Consider the following 24,238-nt stretch of genomic DNA (forward strand, 5'->3'; position numbering starts at 1 on the left):
CCGCTTTGCGGCGGGCTCTGGTGAACACCAGTAGCCTCTTAGAACCGGTCCACCAGCACGGTCCACGCCATTCCCTCGCTGACACAGTGGATCCACAACCTGTAAGCCGAATCGTGACAATCCTTTTCTTCAGAGAATGTATATATAATTTTATTATTCTGAATGTTAGGTGGTATTCAAAAGGAGTTAGCAAATATAAAGGAAGAGCACATACCAAATTGTTGGTATATGTCCTTTCTTCTTGCTGTTTCCATTTTTGGCTTTGAGTCCAAAGATTCCATCAAAAACTTCAGTGTGAAACCATGCATATATGATCATAAAGCCTCTGTCAATCTAACTATTTGAAGGAAATTACAGTTTCTGGTCCCATTGCATTAGACTTAAATATATAGTAGCATAGGTACAGAATGATTTCTTTAATTCTTGTTTGGGGAATTGTCACAGGTGACTTTGCACTATTATAGCAAACACATGAGGTATAAATAAATTCGCCATAGGGACTATAAATCTGACCCAGAACAGAGAATTTATGATACAGAAATAGAAGCATATACATGACCAGCGAGAGTTGCCATTTCCATATTTCAGACTGTATTACGATGATGGATGTTCACTGTAGCACATACTGTGTAATGGTCTTATTTCTAAAAACCTACACAAAACATCGTCGTTCTTACAGACATGTGTTTTCATAAAGTAAACCAGGGACTGGTATAGAGCTGAAATCAAAATGCTCTATGATTTATTCTTCTTTGAAAATCATCACTCTATGAATGACCTGTAAAGTAGCCCAGTCGATTGATTATGGCAAGAGGTGCTCATGTTGCTTGAAGGGGGTTGCCCTATCTGAACTTTCTCATTTAAATTATAGGTTCCCCAGAGATATGCTGCTCATGCAGGGTCATGCTGCTGGGAACCCCTGCTAAGAGCTGTTTTCTTGGCAGGAGATGCTTATAAGTGCACAATTTTCCAACTAAATGTAACTCCCTCACCGAGGGTACGGGCAGCTCTTATATTCTCTACACGTGCCTATTAGACCACATGGCAAGTTGTTTACTTTGTACAATCCCTTCATGTCTTTACACAAAAATATGTACAGTTTACTTTTGGACCCTTAATGAATTTAATTGATTCTCAATCAATTCAATTCAATAAATTCAATTGATACTATGTTGGTGAAGGGTGAATTCACGTGCAGTAGATTTGTGGCAGAAATTATTGTCACTGAATATCAGATGAATAAGATACTGTATATACTCGAGTATAAGCCGAGTTTTTCAGTTCTTCGATTTATAGTGCTGAAAAGGCCCCCTCGGCTTATACTCGAGTGAACTCTCCGCCTGTCAATCCCTTCAATGTCAGTGGTATTCAACCTGCAGACCTCCAGATGTTTCAAAACTACAACTCCCAGCATGCCCGGAAAGCCATCGGCTGTCCGGGCATGCTGGGAATTGTAGTTTTGAAACATCTGGAGGTCCGCAGGTTGAAGACCACTGACATTGAAGGGATTGACAGGCGGAGCGTTCACTCGAGTATAAGCCGAGGGGGGCGTTTTCAGCACTATAAATTATGCTGAAAAACTCGGCTTATACTCGAGTATATACGGTATCTTATTCATCTGATATTCAGTCACAATAATTCGTCATCATCCAGACCCCCCCTTTTAGTTTTCTACTCACCTCCCCTCGATGGGAAGGAAGGGTGAGCTGGTCCGGGCCATCTATGCTGCAGGGACCATCCAGTGGGGAGGGTTAGTCGTTCCTGGCTGTCCATTTACACCGGGAGGCCCTCTTCTCCGCTCCAGCTCCGGACTAGTGATGTTGCCTTGACGACGATGCGTCCGTGCGCAACAGATGTCCCTGCGCATGAACTTCCCTGTGCGTCATCGTCAAGAGGGCCTCCTTGTGAAAATGGACAGCCCGGAACGACTAACCCTCCCCACTGGACGGTCCCTGCAGCATAGATGGCCCGGACCAGTTCACCCTTCCTTCCTTCCCTCCCACCGAGGGGTGGTGAGTAGAAAACTAAAGGGGGGGGGGTCTGGATGATGATGAAGGCCACAGGTGTCTTCAACCTGCGGACCACCAGACATTTCAAAACTACAACTCCCAGCATGCCTGGACAGCCTATGGCTGTCCGGGCATGCTGGGAGTTGTAGTGTTGTAACATCTGGAGGTCCGCAGGTTGAAAACCACTGACATTAATGGGATTGACAGGCGGTGATGATGAAGGGAGGGATGATGACGAGGAGGATGATGACAGGGTGATGATGACGGGGTGATGATAACGGGGTGATGATGACGGGGGGTGAAATTGACAGGGTGATGATGACAGGGTGATGATGATGAGGGTGTTAATGACGGGGGTCTGGATGATGACAGGGGGGGGATGATGTATTTCCCACCCTTGGCTTATAGTCGAGTCAATAACTTTTAGTGGGTTTTTGGGGTGAAAGTAGGGGCCTTGGCTTATATACGGTAGTTGCAAAAATGTCTGTCAAATAACTATGAAAAGGAAGGCGTAGGGCGAGTACATTTGATGAAGCAATATTCGGAAGTATTCAAAGTATTTTGCTCACCTTTGTGTGTTGTGTATCAGACACAACAACTTATTAGGCCTGTGGTATAATATCAACACAGGAATGATGCAGTCATCAACGTCGTCATTCACACGTGGTATATGAAGAAAAATCCTGGAGCTTGTGTTGCAATGTTCTTTATGGTGCTAAGATGTGGTTCACCAAAGACTTTATTCAGAATCTCACATCATAACATGTTTCTGGCCGGACTCCCCCATCATCAGATGAAAATAATTTATGAGATAATAAAACAAGTGGTATATAAATACAAAAAAGATGTGTTAAAAATGTGTTAATATATTGGGTGGTTCTCATGTGCATTCGGCTCATTACTAGCATAAAGTAGGATGACCCACAAGTTCCTGGGTTTTTCGTCATATACCACATGCGAATATTTCTGTGATAAAGCTTGACAGGTGTAAATTCACTCTAGAAGCAGATTTACTCAACATCCAGCAATCTGGAACAAAGGTGTTGTTCACTATCAAATTGACACCTACGTATGTGATAATATAATAGTAATGTCTACCAAATTTGTGGTCTGTATGTTCTGTCTCTTCCTTTTTATTATTATTCTATTCTCATTTTTTTTTTATTTCAGGGGTTACATGTATGCCGGGCTGGAATTTGGTGCTGAATGCTACTGTGGTCATAAAATTAAAGCCTTAAATGTCAGTGAGTCGGAATGTAACATGGAGTGCAAGGGAGAAAAAAGCAACTTCTGTGGGGGAGTAAATCGCTTGTCCATATACAGGCTGGAACTCACACAGGAATCTGCAAGGAGGTGTGAGTACTGTTTTTTAATGGATTACTTTTAAGTTGCTTAGAAAGTAGATAGGAATTGAATAACCTACAAGTCACGTGGCTTCATGCTACAGCAATACTGGACCCAATGGTTTATTAATGGACACTGACACTGGCATTCACACTAATACTTCTATTGTCAGCATATTTTATAGTGACCACAATCAAAATTTTAAAGGGGTACTCCGGGATCTAAGCTTTTATCCCCTATCCAGAGAATAGCAGCCATTACGCCGTCACGTCTCCAGTCTCGGACTGTTTCCGACACTGGAGACACAACCCCACATATGATGCGGGTGCTGCAGGGAGATCGCAATCAGACATTTTATCCCCTATCCTCTGGATAAGGGATAAAAGCTTAGATCCCGGAATACCCCTTTAAGATCAGAGAAGTTGGTTATACTTTTGAACACAAATAATGTTCCCTCATATGTTTTTGTGTAAAACATATACATTTGTATATACTGATAAACAATGACATTAAAACTACAAGTCTAATATTGTGTACCCTCCCCCTTCCTTGTGCCACCAAAACAGCTCTGACTTTGTGGACCTCTGAAGGTGGCATCTAGTTGTTGGCAGCAGATCAAGAAGCTTTCTAGGTTTCTTTTTGTTTTGCCTATATCATGCACCCTTACCATCATTAGTCCTACAGTGCCATCTCTTTCATTTCAGCAAAGCTGCATCCTTACCTTTTATTACTGCAACTGGGTCATGTCATCACCAGCCTGACCCACAAAAAATCATAGTGTTTAATGTGTCAAAACAAGTGGTCAGTCCTGGGTCTGCTGACTTTCTGTGAACTACAGCTTGACATCATCACCTATCAGATCCCTTTGGGATGCCATGTGGTTTTTAACATTGGTGATTTTTGCAGGCAGTTTTTATCCTTTTTTGGATCTCAAACCCCTCTTCCACCAGACCTCTTCTCCATCAGCATGGACTGGGTGTAGGCGTAATAAAACCTTCTACAATGCTGTGAAGATTTACTGTGAACAATCCAGGGTGACTAGATTTAGGGTCCATTCACACAGATATACTTTTGCTGTAGATCTGCTGCAGATTTGCTCTAGCTGATTTTCCTACCCACTGAAATCAATGGGCAGCAAATTCTGCATAAGCAAATCTGCAACAGATCTACAGCAAAAGTACGCCTGTGTAAATGGACTCTTAGGCTGGAATTCCACTTGTTTTTTTTTTTTTTTTTTGGGGGGGGGGGGGGTGAAAAATGCCAATTCTGCTGGCCAAAAAATGCTGCGGCCAGATGTTAGCTGTAAATCAATGAAAAAACACAAAATTTTTTTTCCACTTTGTGTTTTTCAGTTTGGCGTTTTTTTTTTTTTTTTATCCTTTTGGCGTTTTTTCAGTCTTTTTCAGCTTTGCGAAATTGCAGCATGTTGAGCCTATGGCTTTTTGTCCCTGACATTGTGGCGTTTTCTCCCATAGAAGTCTATGGGAGTAAAAAAAACACCAAGAAAAACACCATGTGGTTTTTAACTTTGGCATTTTTGTAGGCGGGTTTTATCCATTTTTGGATCCAAAAAAGTTTCTTCTGTGCTCCGCATCTCTGCACTATACTCCGGCCGGCCAGTGATATGAATAGAACATCACTCATACATATTTCCCTCTGAGAGCGGGGATTGGCTGCAACCAATCACCACTCTGAGTGGAAAATATGAATGAGTGATGTGAATTTCTATTCTAGTACAGAGCAGATAGGCGAGCGATGTACAGAGCCTCACCACATCTCTGCAATAGATAGGACGATCTCATCGGGTTTTAGGAGTGATACCTGCTGTGATCTGTCTATTAGTACAGGTACTACTACTCCCATCATGGAACAGTCTGTTCCATGCTGGGAGTAGTAGTACTACCTAAAAAATAAAAAATAAAATAGGAAAAAAAAGTGAAACACACACAGACACTTTATTAAAAATTAATTAACATGTAGTTATAAAAAATGAAATAAAAATTTAAATACATTTTCCCCATCCCTACTGCATACTTTTTTATTTATTTTTTTGGTACCCAACAAATTTTGAAAAAAACACCAAAGGGACAAAAAAAAAAGGCAAATTCCACACAAAGGTAAAAATGCCTGAAAAAACACCAAAACGCAGGGAAAAACAGTGGTAGTTTTTCTGACATTTTTTCTGGCATTTTTAAGCTTTAAAAACGCAATGCAAAAACCTCAGTGGAATCCTAGCCTTAGGGCTCATTCAATTCCTCTGCTTGGTTACAGTGGGATTCTGCTGCATCATTCACACTACAGAATCTCCATGACAGATGTTCTGGATTCCAGGCTCCGTCAAAATAATGAACAGGTTCATTCTTTTGGAAATGCATTGCATCAGTGGTGATGGCGCATCTCCGAACGGTCCTAGCACCGCTAGAGATTAAGGGGGAGATTCATCAAGACCTGGGCTGAGGAAAAGTTTGCCCATAGCAACTAATCAGATTGCTTATTTTACTTTTCAGAGGCCTTTTTAAAAAATGAAAGAAGTGATCTGATTGGTCGCTAAGGGCCACTGGTCAGCTTTTACTCGGCACAAGTTTTGATGACTCTCCCCCTAAATCTCTACCCAGTCCAGATAGAGATTTTTCAGTGTGAATGGGCCCTGAAGATTACTTGGATTTTTTTTCTCTGGCAGAGACAAATCTATCAAACTTTCTGCTCAACAGCAGTGCAGAGACAACCCCACTCTTCTCTGGCCAAGGATAGATTAGACTGTTTTATTCCTGACCTAAGTGAGAGGGATGGCCTTGTGGACTCTTCTCATAGTGTTTTAGGGACTTTTAGAAGAAGTCTGTGTTGAAAGGACTATGTAGGGACTACCTATCATAAGCAATAATGGCAATGAGAATATAAACCATTGCACATATGTTAAAGGGGTACTCCGCTGGAAAACATTTTTTTTTTATTCAACTGGTGCCATAAAGTTAAACAGATTTGTAAATTACTTCTATTTTAAATTCTTAATCCTTCCAGTACTTATCAGTCACTGTATGTTCCAGAGGAGGTTCTTTTCTGTCTGACCACAGTGCTCTCTGCTGACACCTCTGTCCTTGTCAGGAACTGCCCAGAGTAGGAGCAAGTCCCCATAGCAAACCTATCCTGCTCCGGAAGGTTCATGACATGGACAGAGGTGTCAGCAGAGAGCACTGTGGTTAGACAGAAAGGAAATTCAAAAAGAAAAGAACTTCCTCTGGAGAATACAGCAGCTGATAAGTACTGGAAGGATTACAATTTTGAAAAAGACGTAGTTTACAAATCTTTTTTAACTTTCTGGCATCAGTTGATTAATTTTTTTTTTTTGTAAAGTACCCCTTTTGACTTCAGTACAATGCAATGTATGATTTGACTCATACTGGATTAGATATACACAGAAACAAATCTACTGACTAATAACAACCATGCACTTCAGCAGTTGCAGACTGGGTACCAGGATGTTGCACCATCTATTCACCAGCGGAGTGACACACACACACACACACACACACACACACACACACACACACACACCAGGCCTCGCACATGATGTTAGAGAATATCAGATCTTCTTCTACTGCTCTATGGCTTACTTCTGATGTTCTTGTGGGCGTTGTAGGTGCGTTATGTTGTAAACAAGATTAGCAGTCAGTTGTTTTAATGTTATAGTTGATCAGTATGCATATATGTTTCAGCTAATAATTGGACTATTTTATGTGGATCATTTTTTTTTTTTTTTTTTGTAGATATATTATTGGCTGATTGTTAAACCTATGAGTATACTAAACAGTAGGTGACACCTGTTAGGCTGGTCTCACACACGCATATTACGGGTGCACCATTATTGAGGCTGAGTGTCCAAGCCTGACTATGAGTTTAATGAACTGACGGCACCATAAGGATCTATGATGTTGTCTGTTTGGGTTTATTAAACTCACGGTTGGAGAGGGACATTCAGCTTCATAGTAGGTTCATATAAAATAGAAACATCATATTTTACTCTCTGGACCACTATGATATAGTTATGACCATGTCTGCACACCATGATATAAAGTCACAGGAATGCAAGGCTGACTTAATGGAGCAGTGGGTATCCTTTGCGGCCTTAGATTTTATACCCAATAGCAATTGCAGAAAAATTACCATAAGAAAAATGTATTACAGTCTTCAATACAGCAAAGTCCTCAGCCAAGTGTGACCAAGCTGCATTGACACAAGTCTCCGGTGATCATGCCTCCTCTTACACAAAAACCACGCATTTCATTGAGAATTAAAGGGTATTCCAGGAAAAAAACTTTTATTTTTTTTATATCAACTGGCTCCAGAAAGTTAAACAGATTTGTAAATTACTTTTATAAAAAAAATCATAATCCTTCCAATAATTATCAGCTGCTGAAGTTGACTTGTACTTTTCTATCTGGTAACAGTGCTCTCTGCTGACATCTCTGCTTGTCTCGGGAACTGCACAGAGCAGAAGAGGTTTGCTATGGGGATTTGCTTCTACTCTGCACAGTTCCCGAGACACGTATGATCAGAGAGCACTTAGAAAGAAAAGAACAACTCAACTTTAAATTCCAGTTATTATTGTACATTGTGTACCCTGAAATCTTAAGAATAGTTAGTCATTTTGTCCTACCAGAGTTTCCAATCCTAATAGCTTATGCTAAATGTATTTCTTTGAATGAGAAGAATCAATGGAAACTGAGAAAGGAGCTGTGTTCATTTCTGAAATATTACCGTCAGATGAATCATCTTCTCTTGAGCACAAGAACACAATGTAAAAAAAAAATTGTGCAAAGTTAAACTGAGTACAGCTATATCTGTGGTCATTTTTGAAGAACACCTTACAGGGGTAATCCACTGGGCCAGCGTCTGGAGCATTTAGTTCTCCCTCTTTGAGGTGGAAAACTCCTCTGTTAAAGGAGTACTCCACTGCCCCAGCATCTGGAACAATTAGTTCCGAACGCTGGGTGTGGGCTGCAGGGGTCGTATTGTCAGTCCCGTCACGCCCCCTCCCATAGACTTACATTGAGGGGGTGTGGTGTGACATCACAAGTGGGCGTGGCTCTGACATCACTCAGTGCAGGATTAATTAAGACCACCTGAACTGAAATCTACGCAAGCTTTGAGCTGGTATATATTGTAGCTACAATTTAAAAATGTAATAAATTTAGTGCATGTAGAACAATGTATCTTTTTTTTGGCAATATGTGGGCCTTGCTTAGGTAGAAGGACTATCTGGCCTCTTTCATAGACCTCTTTCATATAGCAGAATTTCAGAGCGGAATCGGGCAAAAGAATTCTGCTCTGAATTTTTTTTGCTGCAAAGTCCCATTGTTTTCAATGCTGCACCATGCACATGTCGGAATTTCCGCAACAAAAACATCTACTGCCAAAATTCCAATTCCAGCCTCTGTAGAAAGAATTGACATTTTGGCGAAACCTGCTCGGAAATGCACTGCCATCTATAGAGACTGGGTATTTCTCCTCGATCCTTGTGGTCCTAGTACTGCTGTCTGCTGAGTGTCTGGCAAAAATTTTCCAGGCACACATTCAGCATAAAATCTGCAGTGTGAACATACACTTAAAGGGAATTTAATAAAGGCAGATTTCTTAGTTTTGATCTTTGGACAACTATTACAAAAGTACCAATAATCTCCTTGCCAGGAGACCTTTTTCAACATTATCAACTGTTTTTTAAGCCAAATCCGGGGGCAGACACCTGTAACATTACAGGGTATAGGAGACAAATAAAAGGTAGGCAGAGCAATATTTTAAATTTTTATATGGACTTGCACCATAAATGGTGAGGCCCAGGCATCCCCTTAGTCTATCTAGTTAAGCCCAGACACCACTTTGGTCTGTAGGATGATGCTTCAGGAAATACTGTAATACTGATACTGCCATGTTGGCAATGTAGGTATAGTACATTGGATTGAAATCCATGCTGTTTAGCTCACAGATGACTTTCTGGATTAGGCATGACACGTTAGCAAACTTTTTGTATTGTGTTAATGCCCACTGCACCCCTTGTTATGTTCCTTAAGTGGTGTGGTTTCCAAAATGGGGAATTTCTCATGTTTTATCACCTCAAAGCCTCTGCAAACTGAAAATGGTACTGGAAAACATACCCAAATCTAAAGGAGGCTTCAAAATTCTCTAGGTGCTTCTTCATGTCCGAGGCCCATGGTTGACTGAAGTAGCACACTAGGGCCCTATATAGGACATTTCTAAAAACTGCAATAGGGTAATAAATATTGAGTTGAATTTATGTCTAAATATCTGCTGTGTTTTGGATAATATTTGTAAAATCTGCAAAGTAAAGGGAGATTTTGACTTTTCTCCTCCACTTTGCTGCTATTCCAGTGAAACAGTTTTTTTTTTTATATCGGGGTCATTTATGGGTGATTTTTTACATAAAAGCCACTCAAATCTACTTTAAAACAGAAAATTAAGATTTTGAAATTTTTGTGTGAAAATTTGGAAAATTTCTGCTACGCTATTAAGTAAATGTCTCCAAAAAGTAAAAACATGTGGACTTTATGCTGCTAACATAAAGCAGACATATTATATATGTGAATCAATACATAATGTACATGGCATGACCATTTTCTAATTTAGGAAAATGCTAATTTTTCATGAAATTTGTTGCGGTTTTCCACAAATAAATGCTGCAAGTACTGATGGAAATTTATCACAATCATAAAGTAGAATATGTCATGAAAAAACTGTAATGATTTGTTCCACTTTTATCTAAAGTTTTAAACTTCTATAGTTTCTGGCTTAGTTTTTAGTGCTGTGGGGATGCCCTAACCTACCCCCTCTCTTGTTTCTTTATCCATCTAGATCCAATCTTATATGCACATTCTTCTAGTCCTGGGTATTTAAGTCTGCCTGGTTCATTTACTTGTTGCCTGTGAAAGAAGTAACTTCTGAAGCTAGCATTTTCTGTATTGTATCCTGTATGCTGGCATTCTGACTTTAGCAGTGTTGACCCTCCTGGTTAACCCTTCGCTTATTGATTTGGCATCTCTCTAGTCCTTTTGGTTCTGACCTCAGCTTGTTCACTGTGACGTATCTGTTGGTTTGTCTCCCTCTGTTTTAGTTTGTGTGTTTGTTTACCTTTGCTACCCCTGACCATTTTTCTGACAGTGTTCTGACAGTTTTTATGACCCTTTACTGTGTTTTGTAGTTTGTTATTTTGACTTTCTGACATCCCAGCACTATAAATTAGAAAGGGACCGTCTTCATGGGTTGTAGATCCGTTGCTTAGGGCAGATACGTAATAAGAACAGAAAAGGGCTGTGGGTGAGTGCAGGGCTTCACTTATTTCCTGTCCATACATCCAAAAACATTTCTCATCATCAGTCTGATAGATAAAAGCATCCCAGAGTTATTAATGCATGAAATGACACAGGTCATATTTTAAAAAAATGTGGCCAAAACAGACTGTGTCATTTACGTGTCACCTCAGTCTATGTATATTTTATACTTTGATAAATTATTCTGACAGTATTGTGTATACGATAGTTATAAATGCAGCGGAATTCTAACACCGCCATAATGAACCTGAATTCATTGCTCCCATATCAGCATTAAAGGAGATGATAAAAGAAAGGTGATGCAGTATTCCGCCTCAGCATTAAATGTAGTTATGAAGAAATGACACAATTTCCAGTTATCTTCATGGTCATTGGATTACCGTGAAATTGGTGCAAGTCTTCTACAAGGCCTGTCAGTTATATGGCTTATGAGGTGTCTTTATGTGGATGATGTTTTATTCAAGTACATGAGGAACGTCCAAAGCAAAATGTAATATCTTCTTTCAGTCCTCAGCCAGATATCATCACATCTCACTACAGCTTTGTACTTGCTAGATATGTTGACTTTCTGCTGATAACTCGACTACTTTGAGCTAAAATTGCTGAACAGATTAACAGATCTATAACATGCTGGCTAATCATCTTCACGGAACAATTGTTCATCACAACTTGCTGCTGCCATCAAAACTTTCCTTTTTTTTCTGGGTACAGCAGAATAGCAACTGTCTATTTGAAAGATTACTCTCCCCCGTTTGGACCATCTCAGCATAATATGACACAAAGAAATGTCTTGAAAAAAGACAATTTTCTCTTGATATATTTTAATTTATCTGGAAACAGCTATGATCAGGAGAAAAGCAGAAGATCACATTTACAGCACTTAAAGGGGTACTCCGGTGGAAAAGGTTTTTATTTTTTTATTTTTTTTAAATAAACTGGTGCCAGAAAGTTAAACAGATTTGTAAATTACTTCTATTAAAAATGTTAATCCTTCTAGTACTTATTAGCTGCTGAATACTGCAGAGGAAATTATTTTCTTTTTGAAACACAGAGCTCTCTGCTTACATCACGACCACAGTGCTCTATGCTGACATCTCTGTTCATCTTAGGAACTGTCCAGAGAAGAAGAAAATACCCATAGCAAACATATGCTGCTCTGGACAGTTTTTAAAATGGACAGTGATGTTTTTGCAGAGAGTACTGTGGTCATGATGTCAGCAGAGAGCTCTATGTTCCAAAAAGAAAAGAATTTCCTCTGTAGTATTCAGCAGCTAATAAGTACTAGAAGGAATATGATTTTTTAATAGAAGTAATTTACAAATCTGTTTAACTTTCTGGCACCAGTTGATTTAAAAATGAGTTTTCCACTGGAGTAACCCTTTAATACTGTGGTGTGCTTATATGCCCTTGTATAATGAGTTGGAGTTAAAGGGGTACTCTGCCCCTAGACATCTTATCCCCTATCCAAAGGATAGGGGATAAGATGTCTGATCATGAGGGTCTCACTGCTGGGGACCCCCATGATCTCCCTGCTGCACCAGGCATTCGTTTAGAGCGTCGGGTGCAGCGCCGGAGGCTCGTGACATCATGGCCGCTCCCTGTTCCTGGTGTCATGGCCACGCCCCCTCAATGCAATTCTATGGGAGTGGGCATGATGGCCCACTCCCACAGAAAATGACTACTGCACCCCAGTTGGACACATTTTACCCAAATATGCCACTCCATACATAACCTTACGATCAAGATACTGAGAGGGAATTTCAAAAACACACTGAGAGAAAGAAATTTGAAGCAAAAGTGATACTGTTTTTTTATTCCAAAAATAGGGGACTCAATGTGGATTTGAGCTTCTTATCGCATTATCAAAACTTCTTATAACCTGTGCTATACTGGGTTCTCTTTTGCAAGTCACTATGTCCTGCTTAATTACCAGTCTATCCCCTGCTCCCCTCCCTCCCCCTTTTTCTCATCCTTATCTATTTAGTCTATGTTCCTACAGCAGGACAATTTATGGCCCATCTTAGTGTGAATTCTCTACATCTATTGTCTTAAACCCTGCATGTTTGTGAGATGTAACCTGTGTCTTCTGCTTGTGAGCTTAGATTTGCTTTCCCGAAAGCTTGTCTCTACAAAACTCTGTTATTCAATAGCCCAATAAAAAAGGTATTACAAGATACTGCAACATGTTTTGATTTGCATCTGCAGAACTAGACTAATCCGGCTACTCAAATTTACTATATATATATATATATATATATATATATATATATATATTCATATATATATATATATATATATATATATATATATATTATACAAAAAAGAAGATTGCAGCAGCACACTTGGTCAAAAAATGGAGGCTCTTAGAACACTTTTGGATCAAAACGTGTCCCGCCTCCACCACGCGCAGGTGGCCTCATTTATGATGGGACCCTAACACAAATTCTGAGCCTAACACTCATAACCACTCACCTCTGTTGGGCATATGGCATCTGACTGGGTGACATGCTGGAACCATTAACAATTTAACCCCTTAAGGACTCAGGGTTTTTCCGTTTTTGCACTTTCGTTTTTTCCTCCTTACCTTTTAAAAATCATAACCCTTTCAATTTTCCACCTAAAAATCCATATTATGGCTTATTTTTTGTGTCACCAATTCTACTTTGCAGTGACATTAGTCATTTTACCCAAAAATGCACAGCAAAACGGAAAAAAAATCATTGTGCGACAAAATCGAAAAGAAAACGCCATTTTGTAAATTTTTTGGGGCTTCCGTTACTACGCAGTGCATATTTCGAAAAAAAATTACACCTTATCATTATTCTGTAGGTCCATACGGTTAAAATGATACACTACTTATATAGGTTTAATTTTGTCGCACTTCTGGAAAAAATCATAACTACATGCAGGAAAATTTATACGTTTAAAAATGTCATATTCTGACCCCTATAACTTTTTTATTTTTCCACGTACAGGGCAGAATGAGGGCTAATTTTTTGCGCCGTGATCTGAAGTTTTTATCGGTATGATTTTTGTTTTCATCGGACTTTTTGATCACTTTTTATTAATTTTTTAATGGTGTAAAAAGTGACCAAAATACGCTTTTTTGGACTTTGGAATTGTTTTGCGCGTACGCCATTGACCGTACGGTTTAATTAATGATATATTTTTATAGTTTGAACATTTACGCGATACCACATATGTTTATTTATTTATTTTTTTACACAGTTTTATTTTTTTTATGGGAAAAGGGGGGTGATTCAAACTTTTATTAGGGAAGGGGTTAAATGACCTTTATTAACACTTTTTTTTTTACATTTTTTTGCAGTGTTATAGGTCCCATAGGGACCTATAACACTGCACACAGTGATCTTTTACACAGATCACAGGCGTGTATTAACACGCCTGTGATCAGTGTTATCGGCTCTTGACTGCTCAAGCCTGGATCTCAGGCACGGAGCAGTCATTCGCAGGAGGCAGGTAAGGGCCCTCCCGGTGTCCGGTCAGCTGTTCAGGACGCCGCAATTTCACCGTGGCGGTCCCGAACAGCCCGACTGAGCAGCCGGGTCACTTTCACTTTCACTTCAGAAGCGGCGGTCAGCTTTGACCGCCACTTCTAAAGGGTTAATACCGCACATCGCCGCGATCGTCAATGTGTGGTATTAGCCGCGGGTCCCGGCCGTTGATGAGCGCCGGGACCGACGCGATATGATGCGGGATCGCAGTGCGATCCTGCTTCATATCGCGGTAGCCGGCGCAGGACGTAAATATACGTTCTGCGTCGTTAAGGGGTTAAAACACCTCCTGTGAAAAAGGGGGAGGGGTGCACAGCTAAAGAGGGTGCCATTCCCCCTGAGTTGTCCAAACAAGCAAAAAGAAAAATAGCCTGGCTAATTTTCTCTTTGCTTATATATATATATATATATATATATATATATATATATATATATATATATACACATATATATATATATATATATATATATACTGTATATGTAGATGGATAGATATTATTCTGCATCCACAGTTATACAGGAATACAGGGAGAATAGATATGAACATGTAAGGTATCAGAGACGCACTGATATATGTCCTGCAGTTAAAATACCTTCAATCAATAAATAAAGTTTTGATATTTATTAAAAATTTAAATACAACGAATAATTGCTTGTGGCAACCTAAGCGTAATATGTAATACATATACACATAAGACTAACATAAAATTCATTAAAAAAGAAATGTGCAAGGTTTAAAACATGTAAACCCCCTTAACGTGATCATATAATGCAAATAATATTACAACTGTAATGCAGCAAACTATTTTAAATAATATACACTCCTGGCAAAGAGGTAAATTGAGGAAACAGTCTTAATTGTACAGTACTGCTGTCAGGAATAGGCAGCAAAGGGGTGTACACGCCCACTCCCCTGTCCCTGCCTACTTACATTCCTACCCTAGACGACAGGTCCACAATGGAGACAGTCCCTCCCTATATACGTGAGGGGCATATTTGTCAAAATAATAAACTACAATAAGAAAGACTCAAGTCAGGGGACAGTAGGATACAGACAGACTAACAAAGAAAGACTAAACACTGACACAATAAGTCCAACTTCAACTATCAGCGTCTGAAGCCTGGTCATGTCACAGTACAAAATCGCTAATACAGAGAGAATAGTCAGAGAGAGGAGCCAAAGGTTCAAAAAGCCAGGTATAACAATTACAGAAGAAAGCTAGCTAGGCTATAAACTGAGCTCTATAGAAAGCACTGACTGGGAGTAGACTTCTAGCTTATATGGAGCCAGAACAGGGGCTCCAATCAAGGTCAGCTGACCACTACAGAGAGAATAGTCAGAGAGAGGAGCCAAAGGTTCAAAAAGCCAGATATAACAAATACAGAAGAAAGCTAGCTAGGGCGTAATTCAGCAACAAAAAATAAAACAAAGAACCTAAGAACCTGTCAGAACCTTTTAACCCTATAGGTTCTGACAACTGCACTGGCCATGGAAGAAAAACATGAACTGCAACATAGTAGTTCAGACAGATTGATACTTATATAGCTGTATTGTTTTGCTTTGTTTGCAAGCTTAGTATCTTCCGATAGATATATATATATATCTATATATATCTATATATATATATATATATATATATATATATATATATATATATATATATGAGTCAAGTCCTGGAAAAAGTGTGGGAACTCACCCAAGATTTCTAATATGCCCCCATCCCCTGGTTTGCGCAAAAAGAACTTTGCCTTAGCGCAGGTAGTGATAAATCTTCCCCAAGTTACTTATGTTTATAATCAAGTACCTTACTTCTAGGATGACACAGGGTAGCAAACCTCATCCTTATCCAGTTACCTTACTACTGGGGGGACACACTGTAACAAACCTCCTCCTCCTGTAATTATCTTACTAAGGGGGTGACATGTGACCTTTACTCCAGTTCAGCCCCACCTCCTCCACAGCATCATCACAGGTCCTTCAGCCACAATCTCTCCTATTTCCCCCAACATGTGATGGTGACATCATCACAGGTCCTACATCTCCAGAATCTAGCAGTCTGGGATAGGGGAGGAGATGGAGGGTAAGAATAATTCAGGGGTCCGTCCTGTAGGACTAATGTAACAGGGATTATTCCCCTACGCGTTCCTGCAGGACTCGAGTCCTCTATATATATATATATATATATATATATATATATATATATATATATATATATGATATACATATATGATTACTGAACTCCCAGAATGTCATATCAAATCCAATCAAATTTTACACCATGGTTTACCTAGCAGGACTGTATTTCATATTTTTTTTATTATATTGGTAAACTGGGCACATAGGGCATTGTGTATTACAGAAACTTATTCATCTCAGTGTGAGCTGCACATATTTTCTTTTTGAGTATTTATTTTGTCCTTTATGAATCCTGCAAAATGACAGACACCAGATGGAAACCCAGTGGACAATTGAACATTAACCCCTTAAGGACCCAGCCAATTTTCAGTGTAGGATTCAGCAATTTTTTGCACATCTGACCACTGTCACTTTAAGCATTAATAACTCTGGGATGCATTTACCTTTCATTCTGATTCCGAGATAGTTTTTCGTGACATATTCGACTTTATGTTAGTGGTAAATTTATGTCGATACTTGCATCATTTCTTGGTGAAAAATTCCAAAATGTGATGTAAAAATTGAAAATGTAGCATTTTTTTTAATTTGAAGCTCTCTGTTTGTAAGGAAAATAGACATACCAAATAAATTATATTGATTCACATATACAATATGTCTACTTTATGTTGGCATCATAAAGTTGACATGTTTTTAGTTTTGGAAGACACTAGAGGGCTTCAAAGTTCAGCAACAATTTTCCAATTTTTCAAAAAATTTTCAAATTCGGAATTTCTCAGGGACCAGTTCAGATATTAAGTGGATTTGAAGGGCCTTCATATTAGAAATACCCCACAAATGACCCCATTATAAAAACTACACCCTCAAAGTATTCAAAATTACATTTAGTAAGTGTATTAACCCTTTAGGTGTTTCACAGGAATAGCAGCAAAATGAAGGCGAAAATTCAAAATCAAAATTTTTTTACACTCGCAAGTTCTTGTCGACCCAGTTTTTGAATTTTTGCAAGGGGTAATAGGAGAAAGAGTCCCCCACAATTTGTAACCCAATTTCTCTCGAGTAAGGAAATACCTCATATGTGTCAAGTGTTCGGCAGGCGCAGTAGAGGGCTCAGAAGGGAAGGAGCAACAATGGGATTTTGGAGAGTGAATTTTGATGAAATGGTTTTTGGGGGGGCATGTCACATTTAGGAAGCCCCTATGGTGCAAGAACAGCAGAAAAAAACCATATGGCATACCCTTTTGGAAACTACAACCCCCAATGCACGTACCAAGGAGTACAGTGAGCCTTAACACCTCACAGGTGTTTTACGACTTTTTGTTAAAGTTGGATGTGTAAATGAAAAAAAAATGTTTTCACTAAAAGGCTGGTTTTTCCCCAAATTTTACATTTTTACAAGGGGTAATAGGAGAAAATTATCTCCAAAATTTGTAACCCCATTTTTTCTGAGTATGGAAATACCCCATGTGTGGACATCAAGTGCTTTGCTGGCGAACTACAATGCTCAGAAGAGAAGGAGCGCCATTGAGCTTTTGGAGAGTGAATTTGTTTGGAATGGAAGTCAGGGGCCATGTGCGTTTACAAAGCCCCCAGTGGTGCCAGAACCATGGACCCCACCACATGTGACCCCATTTTGGGAAACAACACCCCTCACAGAATGTAATAAGGGGTGCAGTGAGTATTTACACCCCACTGGCGTTTGACAGATCTTTGGAAAAGTGGGCTGAGCAAATGAAAAATTTCATTTTTCATTTTCATGGAGCTCTGTTCCAAAAATCTGTCACTGTACCCCTCATTACATTACATGAGGGGTGTAGTTTCCAAAATGGGGTCACATGTGTTGGCGGGGTCCACTGTTATGGCACTATGGGGGCTTTGTAAACACACGTGGCCTTCAATTCCGGACAAATTTTCTCTTCAAAAGCCCAATGGCGCTCCTTCTCTTCTGAGCATTGTAGTTTGCCCGCAGAGCACTTTACATCCACATAAGGGGTATGTTCTTACTCAGAAGAAATGGGGCTACAAATTTTGGGGGGCTTTTTTCCTATTTTCCCTTGTGAAAATGAAAAATTTTGAGTAACACCAGCATTTTAGTACATTTTTTTTTCCCATCCAACTGTAACGAAAATTTGGCAAACACCTGTGGGGTGTTAAGGCTCACTATACCCCTTGTTACATTCTGTGAGGGTGTAGTTTCCAAAATGGGGTCACAAGTGGGTATTTATTGTTTGCATTTATGTCAGAACTGCTGTAAAATCAGCCACCCCTGTGCAAATCACCAATTTAGACCTCAAATGTACATGGTGCGTTTTCACTCCTGAGCCTTGTTGTGCACCCGCAGAGAATTTTACGCCCGCATATGGAGTATTTCCATACTTAGGAGAAATTGCGTTACAAATTTTGGGGTTCTTTTTTTCCTTTTACCGCTTGTGAAAATAAAAAGTATGGGGCAAAACCAGCATGAAAGTGCAACATTTTTTATTTTTTTACCCTAACAGGCTGGTGTAGCCCCCAACTTTTCCTTTTCATAAGGCGTTAAAGGAGAAAAAGCCCCCCAAAATTTGTAGCCCAATTTCTTCCGAGTACGGAAATACCCCATATGTGGCCCTAAACTGTTTCCTTGAAATACGACAGGGCTCTGAAGTGAGAGAGCGCCATGCGCATTTGAGGACTGAATTAGGGATTGCATAGGGGTGGACATAGGGGTATTCTATGCCAGTGATTCCCAAACAGGGTGCCTCTAGCTGTTGCTAAACTCCCAGCATGCCTGGACAGTCAGTGGCTGTCCGGAAATGCTGGGAGTTGTTGTTTTGCAACAGATGGAGGCTCCCTTTTGGAAACACTGCCGTACAATAAGTTTTTCATTTTTATTGGGGGGGGGGGGGGGGATACAGTGTAAGGGAGTGTATATGTAGTGTTATACCCTTTATTATGTGTTAATGTAGTGTTTTTGGGGTACATTCACACTGGTGGTTTTACAGTGAGTTTCCCGCTAGGAGTTAGCGCTGCGGCGAAAACCTTCAAGCAGGAAACTTACCGCGTGAATATACCCTTTACATTCACATGGGGAGAAAACCTCCAACTGTTTCAAAACTACAACTCCCAGCATGCACTGACAGACCATGCATGCTGGGAGTTGTATTTTTGCAACAGCTGGAGGCACACTGGTTGGAAAACCTTCAGTTAGGTTCTGTTACTTAACTCAGTATTTTCCAACCAGTGTGCCTCAAGTTGTTGCAAAACTACAACTCCCAGCATGTACTGATCGCCAAAGGGCATGCTGAGAGATGTAGTTATGCAACAGCTGGAGGTACGCAACTACAACTCCCAGCATGCCGAGACAGCTGTTTGGGCATGTTGGGATTTGCAGTTTTGCAACATCTGGAGAGCTACAGTTTAGAGACCCCTGCACAGTGATCTCCAAACTGTAGCCTTCCAGATGTTCAAAACTACAAATCCAGGCATGCCCAGACAGCTGTCTGGGCATGCTGGGAGTTGTAGTTTTGCAACATCTGGAGGGCTACAGTTTAGAGACCACTTTATAGTGGTCCCAGACTGTAGCCCTCCAGATATTGCTAGGCAACTCACCTGCTTCCGTAGGATCCAGGGAGCCGCATCGCCGTCCTCTGCTGCTGCCAATCTCCACCGTCGATCGCCGCCTCCGCCATGGCCGATGGGTAAGTGGACTTCAGTGCCGGTCCCCATTGGTTTCCCCATTCTGCCCCGCCTATTGTGGGTGGGCAGATTGGGGAAACTGAAAGTTAACACCCCCCCCCCCCCGCCCCCGATCTGCTATTGGTTGTCTCTTCTATACGACCAATAGCAGAAATAGGAGGGGTGGCACCCCTGCCACCTCACTCCTATCCCTTCAGGGGGATTGTGGGTGTCTTGGACAACACTGATCCCCCTTATTTTCCGGGTCACCATGACCTGGAATTGCACAAATCACCTGTGTGAATTCACCGGCAATTTGCAGCTATCGCTGACATGGGGGGTCTGATGACCCCCCTGGGCATTTGCGCGGGGTGCCTGCTGATCGATATCAGCAGTCACCCTGGTCCGGTCCCCGCCCGGCGGGGACTGGAATTCCCCATGACGTAGCGGTATGTCATGGGTCCTTAAGAGCCAGGGTGTCGTGACGTAGCGGTACATCATGGGTCCTGTAGGAGTTAAAGTCAATGGTGCCTCTTGGGATCCATTGGTGATCTTCATGCAGTGGGCCATCTGGCTTCATTTACTCCTCCTGAAGGGAATTTGTGAGCCTCTAACACAGATGTAAACCTAGACTTATTTTTTCTTGCAGCAAATTAGGGAAGACTGTGTTGGGCTCTATGCTAATATTGTTGTTCTCTATGCTAAAATTGGGGTTCTTTTTGCTAATATTGTGGTTCTTTTTCTGTCTCAGCCTTCTACTTACCATTTGACTTAGTCTTCTATTAGTCGGGAACTCTGTGTCACTCAATTGGACTTGTAGCAGGAGATGGACTACATTATAAGTCTATGGAACCTGTCTAATGTTACAAGTCAGATTGAGCATCGAGGCGTAGGCTGAGCAAGCTGAGGTGCTCCATGTTTCTTGCAATCAGTAGGGGTCTCAGAACTGAGACTCAATTACCCAAATCTTGTTACATGTTCTTTTTTTTATTTTTTTATTTAGGGGACAGTCTGCTCTAAAGGGAAAAAAAAAAACCTTCATATACTGCCCTTCCTTTATAACATCACCAACTTTAAAAGTATAGTAAGTGCAGGACCAGACATGTGGACATAGAATAATCTACAGTACTTGGTTGGGCACCCCAGCCCCTTGTTCAGCAGGGGTGCTGACAGTCAGACCTTCACCAATCTAATATTAATGGTCTAGCCTGAGGATTGTTCCTGAATTTTGAAGAGCTGAATAACCCTTTTAAAGTGCATTGTCTAAGAATAATTGAATAGGTTACTAGTCTTCTAGCAGTTTGTATCCCCTTTGTATTTAGTGGATGTTTCACTTTCTGGATTCCCTTCTGTTATCCACTGACAGTAGGGCAAAAAAATAAAATAAAAGACACACATATATATATATATATATATATCTATATATATATATATATATATATATGTTTGCATGTGTGTTTATGGATAATGTTAATACCATTTTAACATTATTAATGGAATAAGAGTTATTCTAGTTAAGTTTATGAACTTTTTTCCAAAATGATTGAATACAATTATTATTTATGGATTGCACCTGAATTAACTTGTCCTCATTTACCTTTGATGATATATTCTAACTATGCAGTTGTCCATTCTTTTAAAGGGGTACTCCGGTGAAAACCTTTTTTCTTTTAAATTAACTGGTTGCAGAAAGTTAAACATATTTGTAAATTACTTCTATTAAAAAATCTTAATCCTTCCTGTACTTATTAGCTGCTGAATATTACAGAGGAAATTCTTTTCTTTTTGGAATGCTCTCTGATGACATCACGAGCACAGTTCTCTCTGCTGACATTATTATAAGAATAATAATGCTTTATTTGTTGTTGTCCTTAGTGGGATTTGAACCCAAGTCCCCAGCACTGCAAGGCACCATGCACTGAGCCACCATGCTGCCCTTAGCATACATCCGCTATGCATGGTTGCTAAAATGGACAGAGATGTCAGCAGAGAGCACTGTGCTCGTGATGTCATCAGTGTTCCAAAAGGAAAGGAATTTTCTCTGTAGCATTCAGCAGCTAATAAGTACTGGAAGGATTAAGATTTTTTAATAGAAATAATTTACAAATATGTTTAACTTTCTGCCACCAGTTGATTTAAAAGAAAAAAGGTTTTCAACGGAGTACCCCTTTAAGCCTCAGGACATGCAAGCTAGCTTTTCGTATGGATATAAGGGGATTTAGGGAAGTGCCATATCAAAATATTTGCATTGGGGATACACACAATGTGACTTGGATCATGTTTAATTCATTGCCAGTAGGTTGAAGTTGTGCGTGGTGAACTAGCATATATTGCAAACTGGATCACTTTTACTTATTGAATAGATGCCGACCAAAGACAGGTCTCTGTCCGAATGTAAATGTGAAATAGAGCTCCTGAGTCAATTAAGAATCATTGTATTAGTGTCTGTTCCTTCTTTAACATTTTTGTCTATCTTGCATTATCGATTACAGATGGCAGTGCTATATTTCGTGGATGTTTCAGACGACCAGATAATATATCTTTGGCTCTCCCAGTGAGCAACATTATGTTAAATATGTCTGTGGACAAGTGTGTCAATTTCTGCACAGAAAAGGTTAGTGAGTGCACTTGTACTAAACATTACACATTTATTTAAAATATAACTTGTCTTTGAAGGTCATTTAAGGTTAAAAAAAGGGAATTGCATTACAAACAATTCCTTGTATTTTATTATTTGCTACATTTTAAAACCTACAAAGAGCAAGCAGAGTATATTCTATTTATCTGACACAGAGTGTATTTAGATTCCAAGAGGGGCACCGCTTTAGGATTAATTCTCTCCTGCTCTATGATAAGGGGTATTTCAATTTAACATATTTCTTCCAGAAATAGTGCTACCCCTCCTTTGCTTGTATTTAGTACTTATGCAGCACAGCCTTATTGAGATGAATAGGGCTAAGTTGCAGTACCATACACAACATATGGACAAGTGTGGCACTGTTTTTGGAAGTAGCCATAAATAAAAAAAATAAAAAAATATGTATATATATATATAAATTTTTATTAAACTGTTGATACAATTTTAATTCTGCATTTATTGTGTTTTTATCTTTTACTTTCTGAAACAAATATTTATAAATACTGTAAATAGTTCACTAATAACATATACTTAAATGTTCTTTCTGCTTTTAAAACCTGGAAAGTTCTCATGTCTCATTATACAGTCCAGAATAGGTCAAATAGGACATATGTATCTGATAATGTGAACTCAATCACAATGTTTGTTTACATCTGAGGTGTCAGCTGTTGCATGTTGTTATTACATCCTACAATTCCTTAAAGGTTTCCCTTTCCCCCTTTATGAATTCTTAGTCCTAAAGTGTCCCAGTCATTTTAAAAAAAAACTAAAAAACTTTTCACATGTCAGTTGGGGTCTGGGCGCTGAGACCTCCACCGATCACCAGAACAAGGCAAGAGAAGCCGTTGGGTGAGAGCTTCTCTCCTCCTCTTGCTTTTCCATAAAGACTTACAGTCATGGCCGTAATTTTTTCTAGAAAATGAAGTATTTCTCAGAGAAAAGGATTGCAGTAACACTTGTTTTGCTATACACATGTTTATTCCCTTTGTGTGCATTGGAACTAAACCAAAAAATAGAGGAAAAAAGCAAATTGGACATAATGTCACAACAAACTCCAAAAATGGTCTGGACAAAATTATTGGCACCCTTTCAAAATTGTGGAAAAATAAGATTGCTTCAAGCATGTGATGCTCCTTTAAACTCACCTGGGGCAAGTAACAGGTGTAGGTAATTGCACCTGAAAGCAGATAAAAAGGAGAGGAGTTCACTAAGTCTTTGCAGTGTGTGTGTCTGTGTGCGCCACACTAAGCATGGACAACACAAAAAGGAGACGAGAACTGTCTGAGGACTTGAGAACTAAAAGTGTGGAAAAATATCAAAAATCTCAAGATTACAAGTCCATCTCCAGGGATCTAGATTTGCCTTTGTCGACAGTGCGCAACATTATCAAGAAGTTTGCAACCCATGGCACTGTAGCTAATCTCCCTGGGCGTGGACTGAAAAGAAAAATTGCTGAAAGGTGTCAACACAAGATAGCCCGGAAAGGTGGATAAGCAGCCCCAAACAAGTTCCAAAGATATTCAAGCTGTCCTGCAGGCTCAAGGAACATCAGTGTCAGTGCAAACTATCTGTAGACATTTAAATGAAATGGAACGCTATGGCAG

General features: G+C 39.8%; 1 protein-coding gene across 2 annotated transcripts in view; it reads left to right on the plus strand.

Annotated features, from left to right (window-relative positions):
- Positions 1–24,238, plus strand: part of WSCD2 (WSC domain containing 2) — a 448,279-nt gene that overhangs the window by 274,366 nt on the left and 149,675 nt on the right. For both annotated transcript variants that reach the window (XM_056536750.1, XM_056536758.1), the window contains 2 exons: positions 3,180–3,364; positions 22,489–22,610. In XM_056536750.1, the coding sequence (XP_056392725.1) occupies positions 3,180–3,364; positions 22,489–22,610 (307 nt within the window). The remainder of the gene's footprint in view (positions 1–3,179; positions 3,365–22,488; positions 22,611–24,238) is intronic.

This window comes from Hyla sarda, chromosome 1, assembly GCF_029499605.1.
Source record: "Hyla sarda isolate aHylSar1 chromosome 1, aHylSar1.hap1, whole genome shotgun sequence".
Lineage (NCBI taxonomy): Eukaryota > Metazoa > Chordata > Amphibia > Anura > Hylidae > Hyla > Hyla sarda.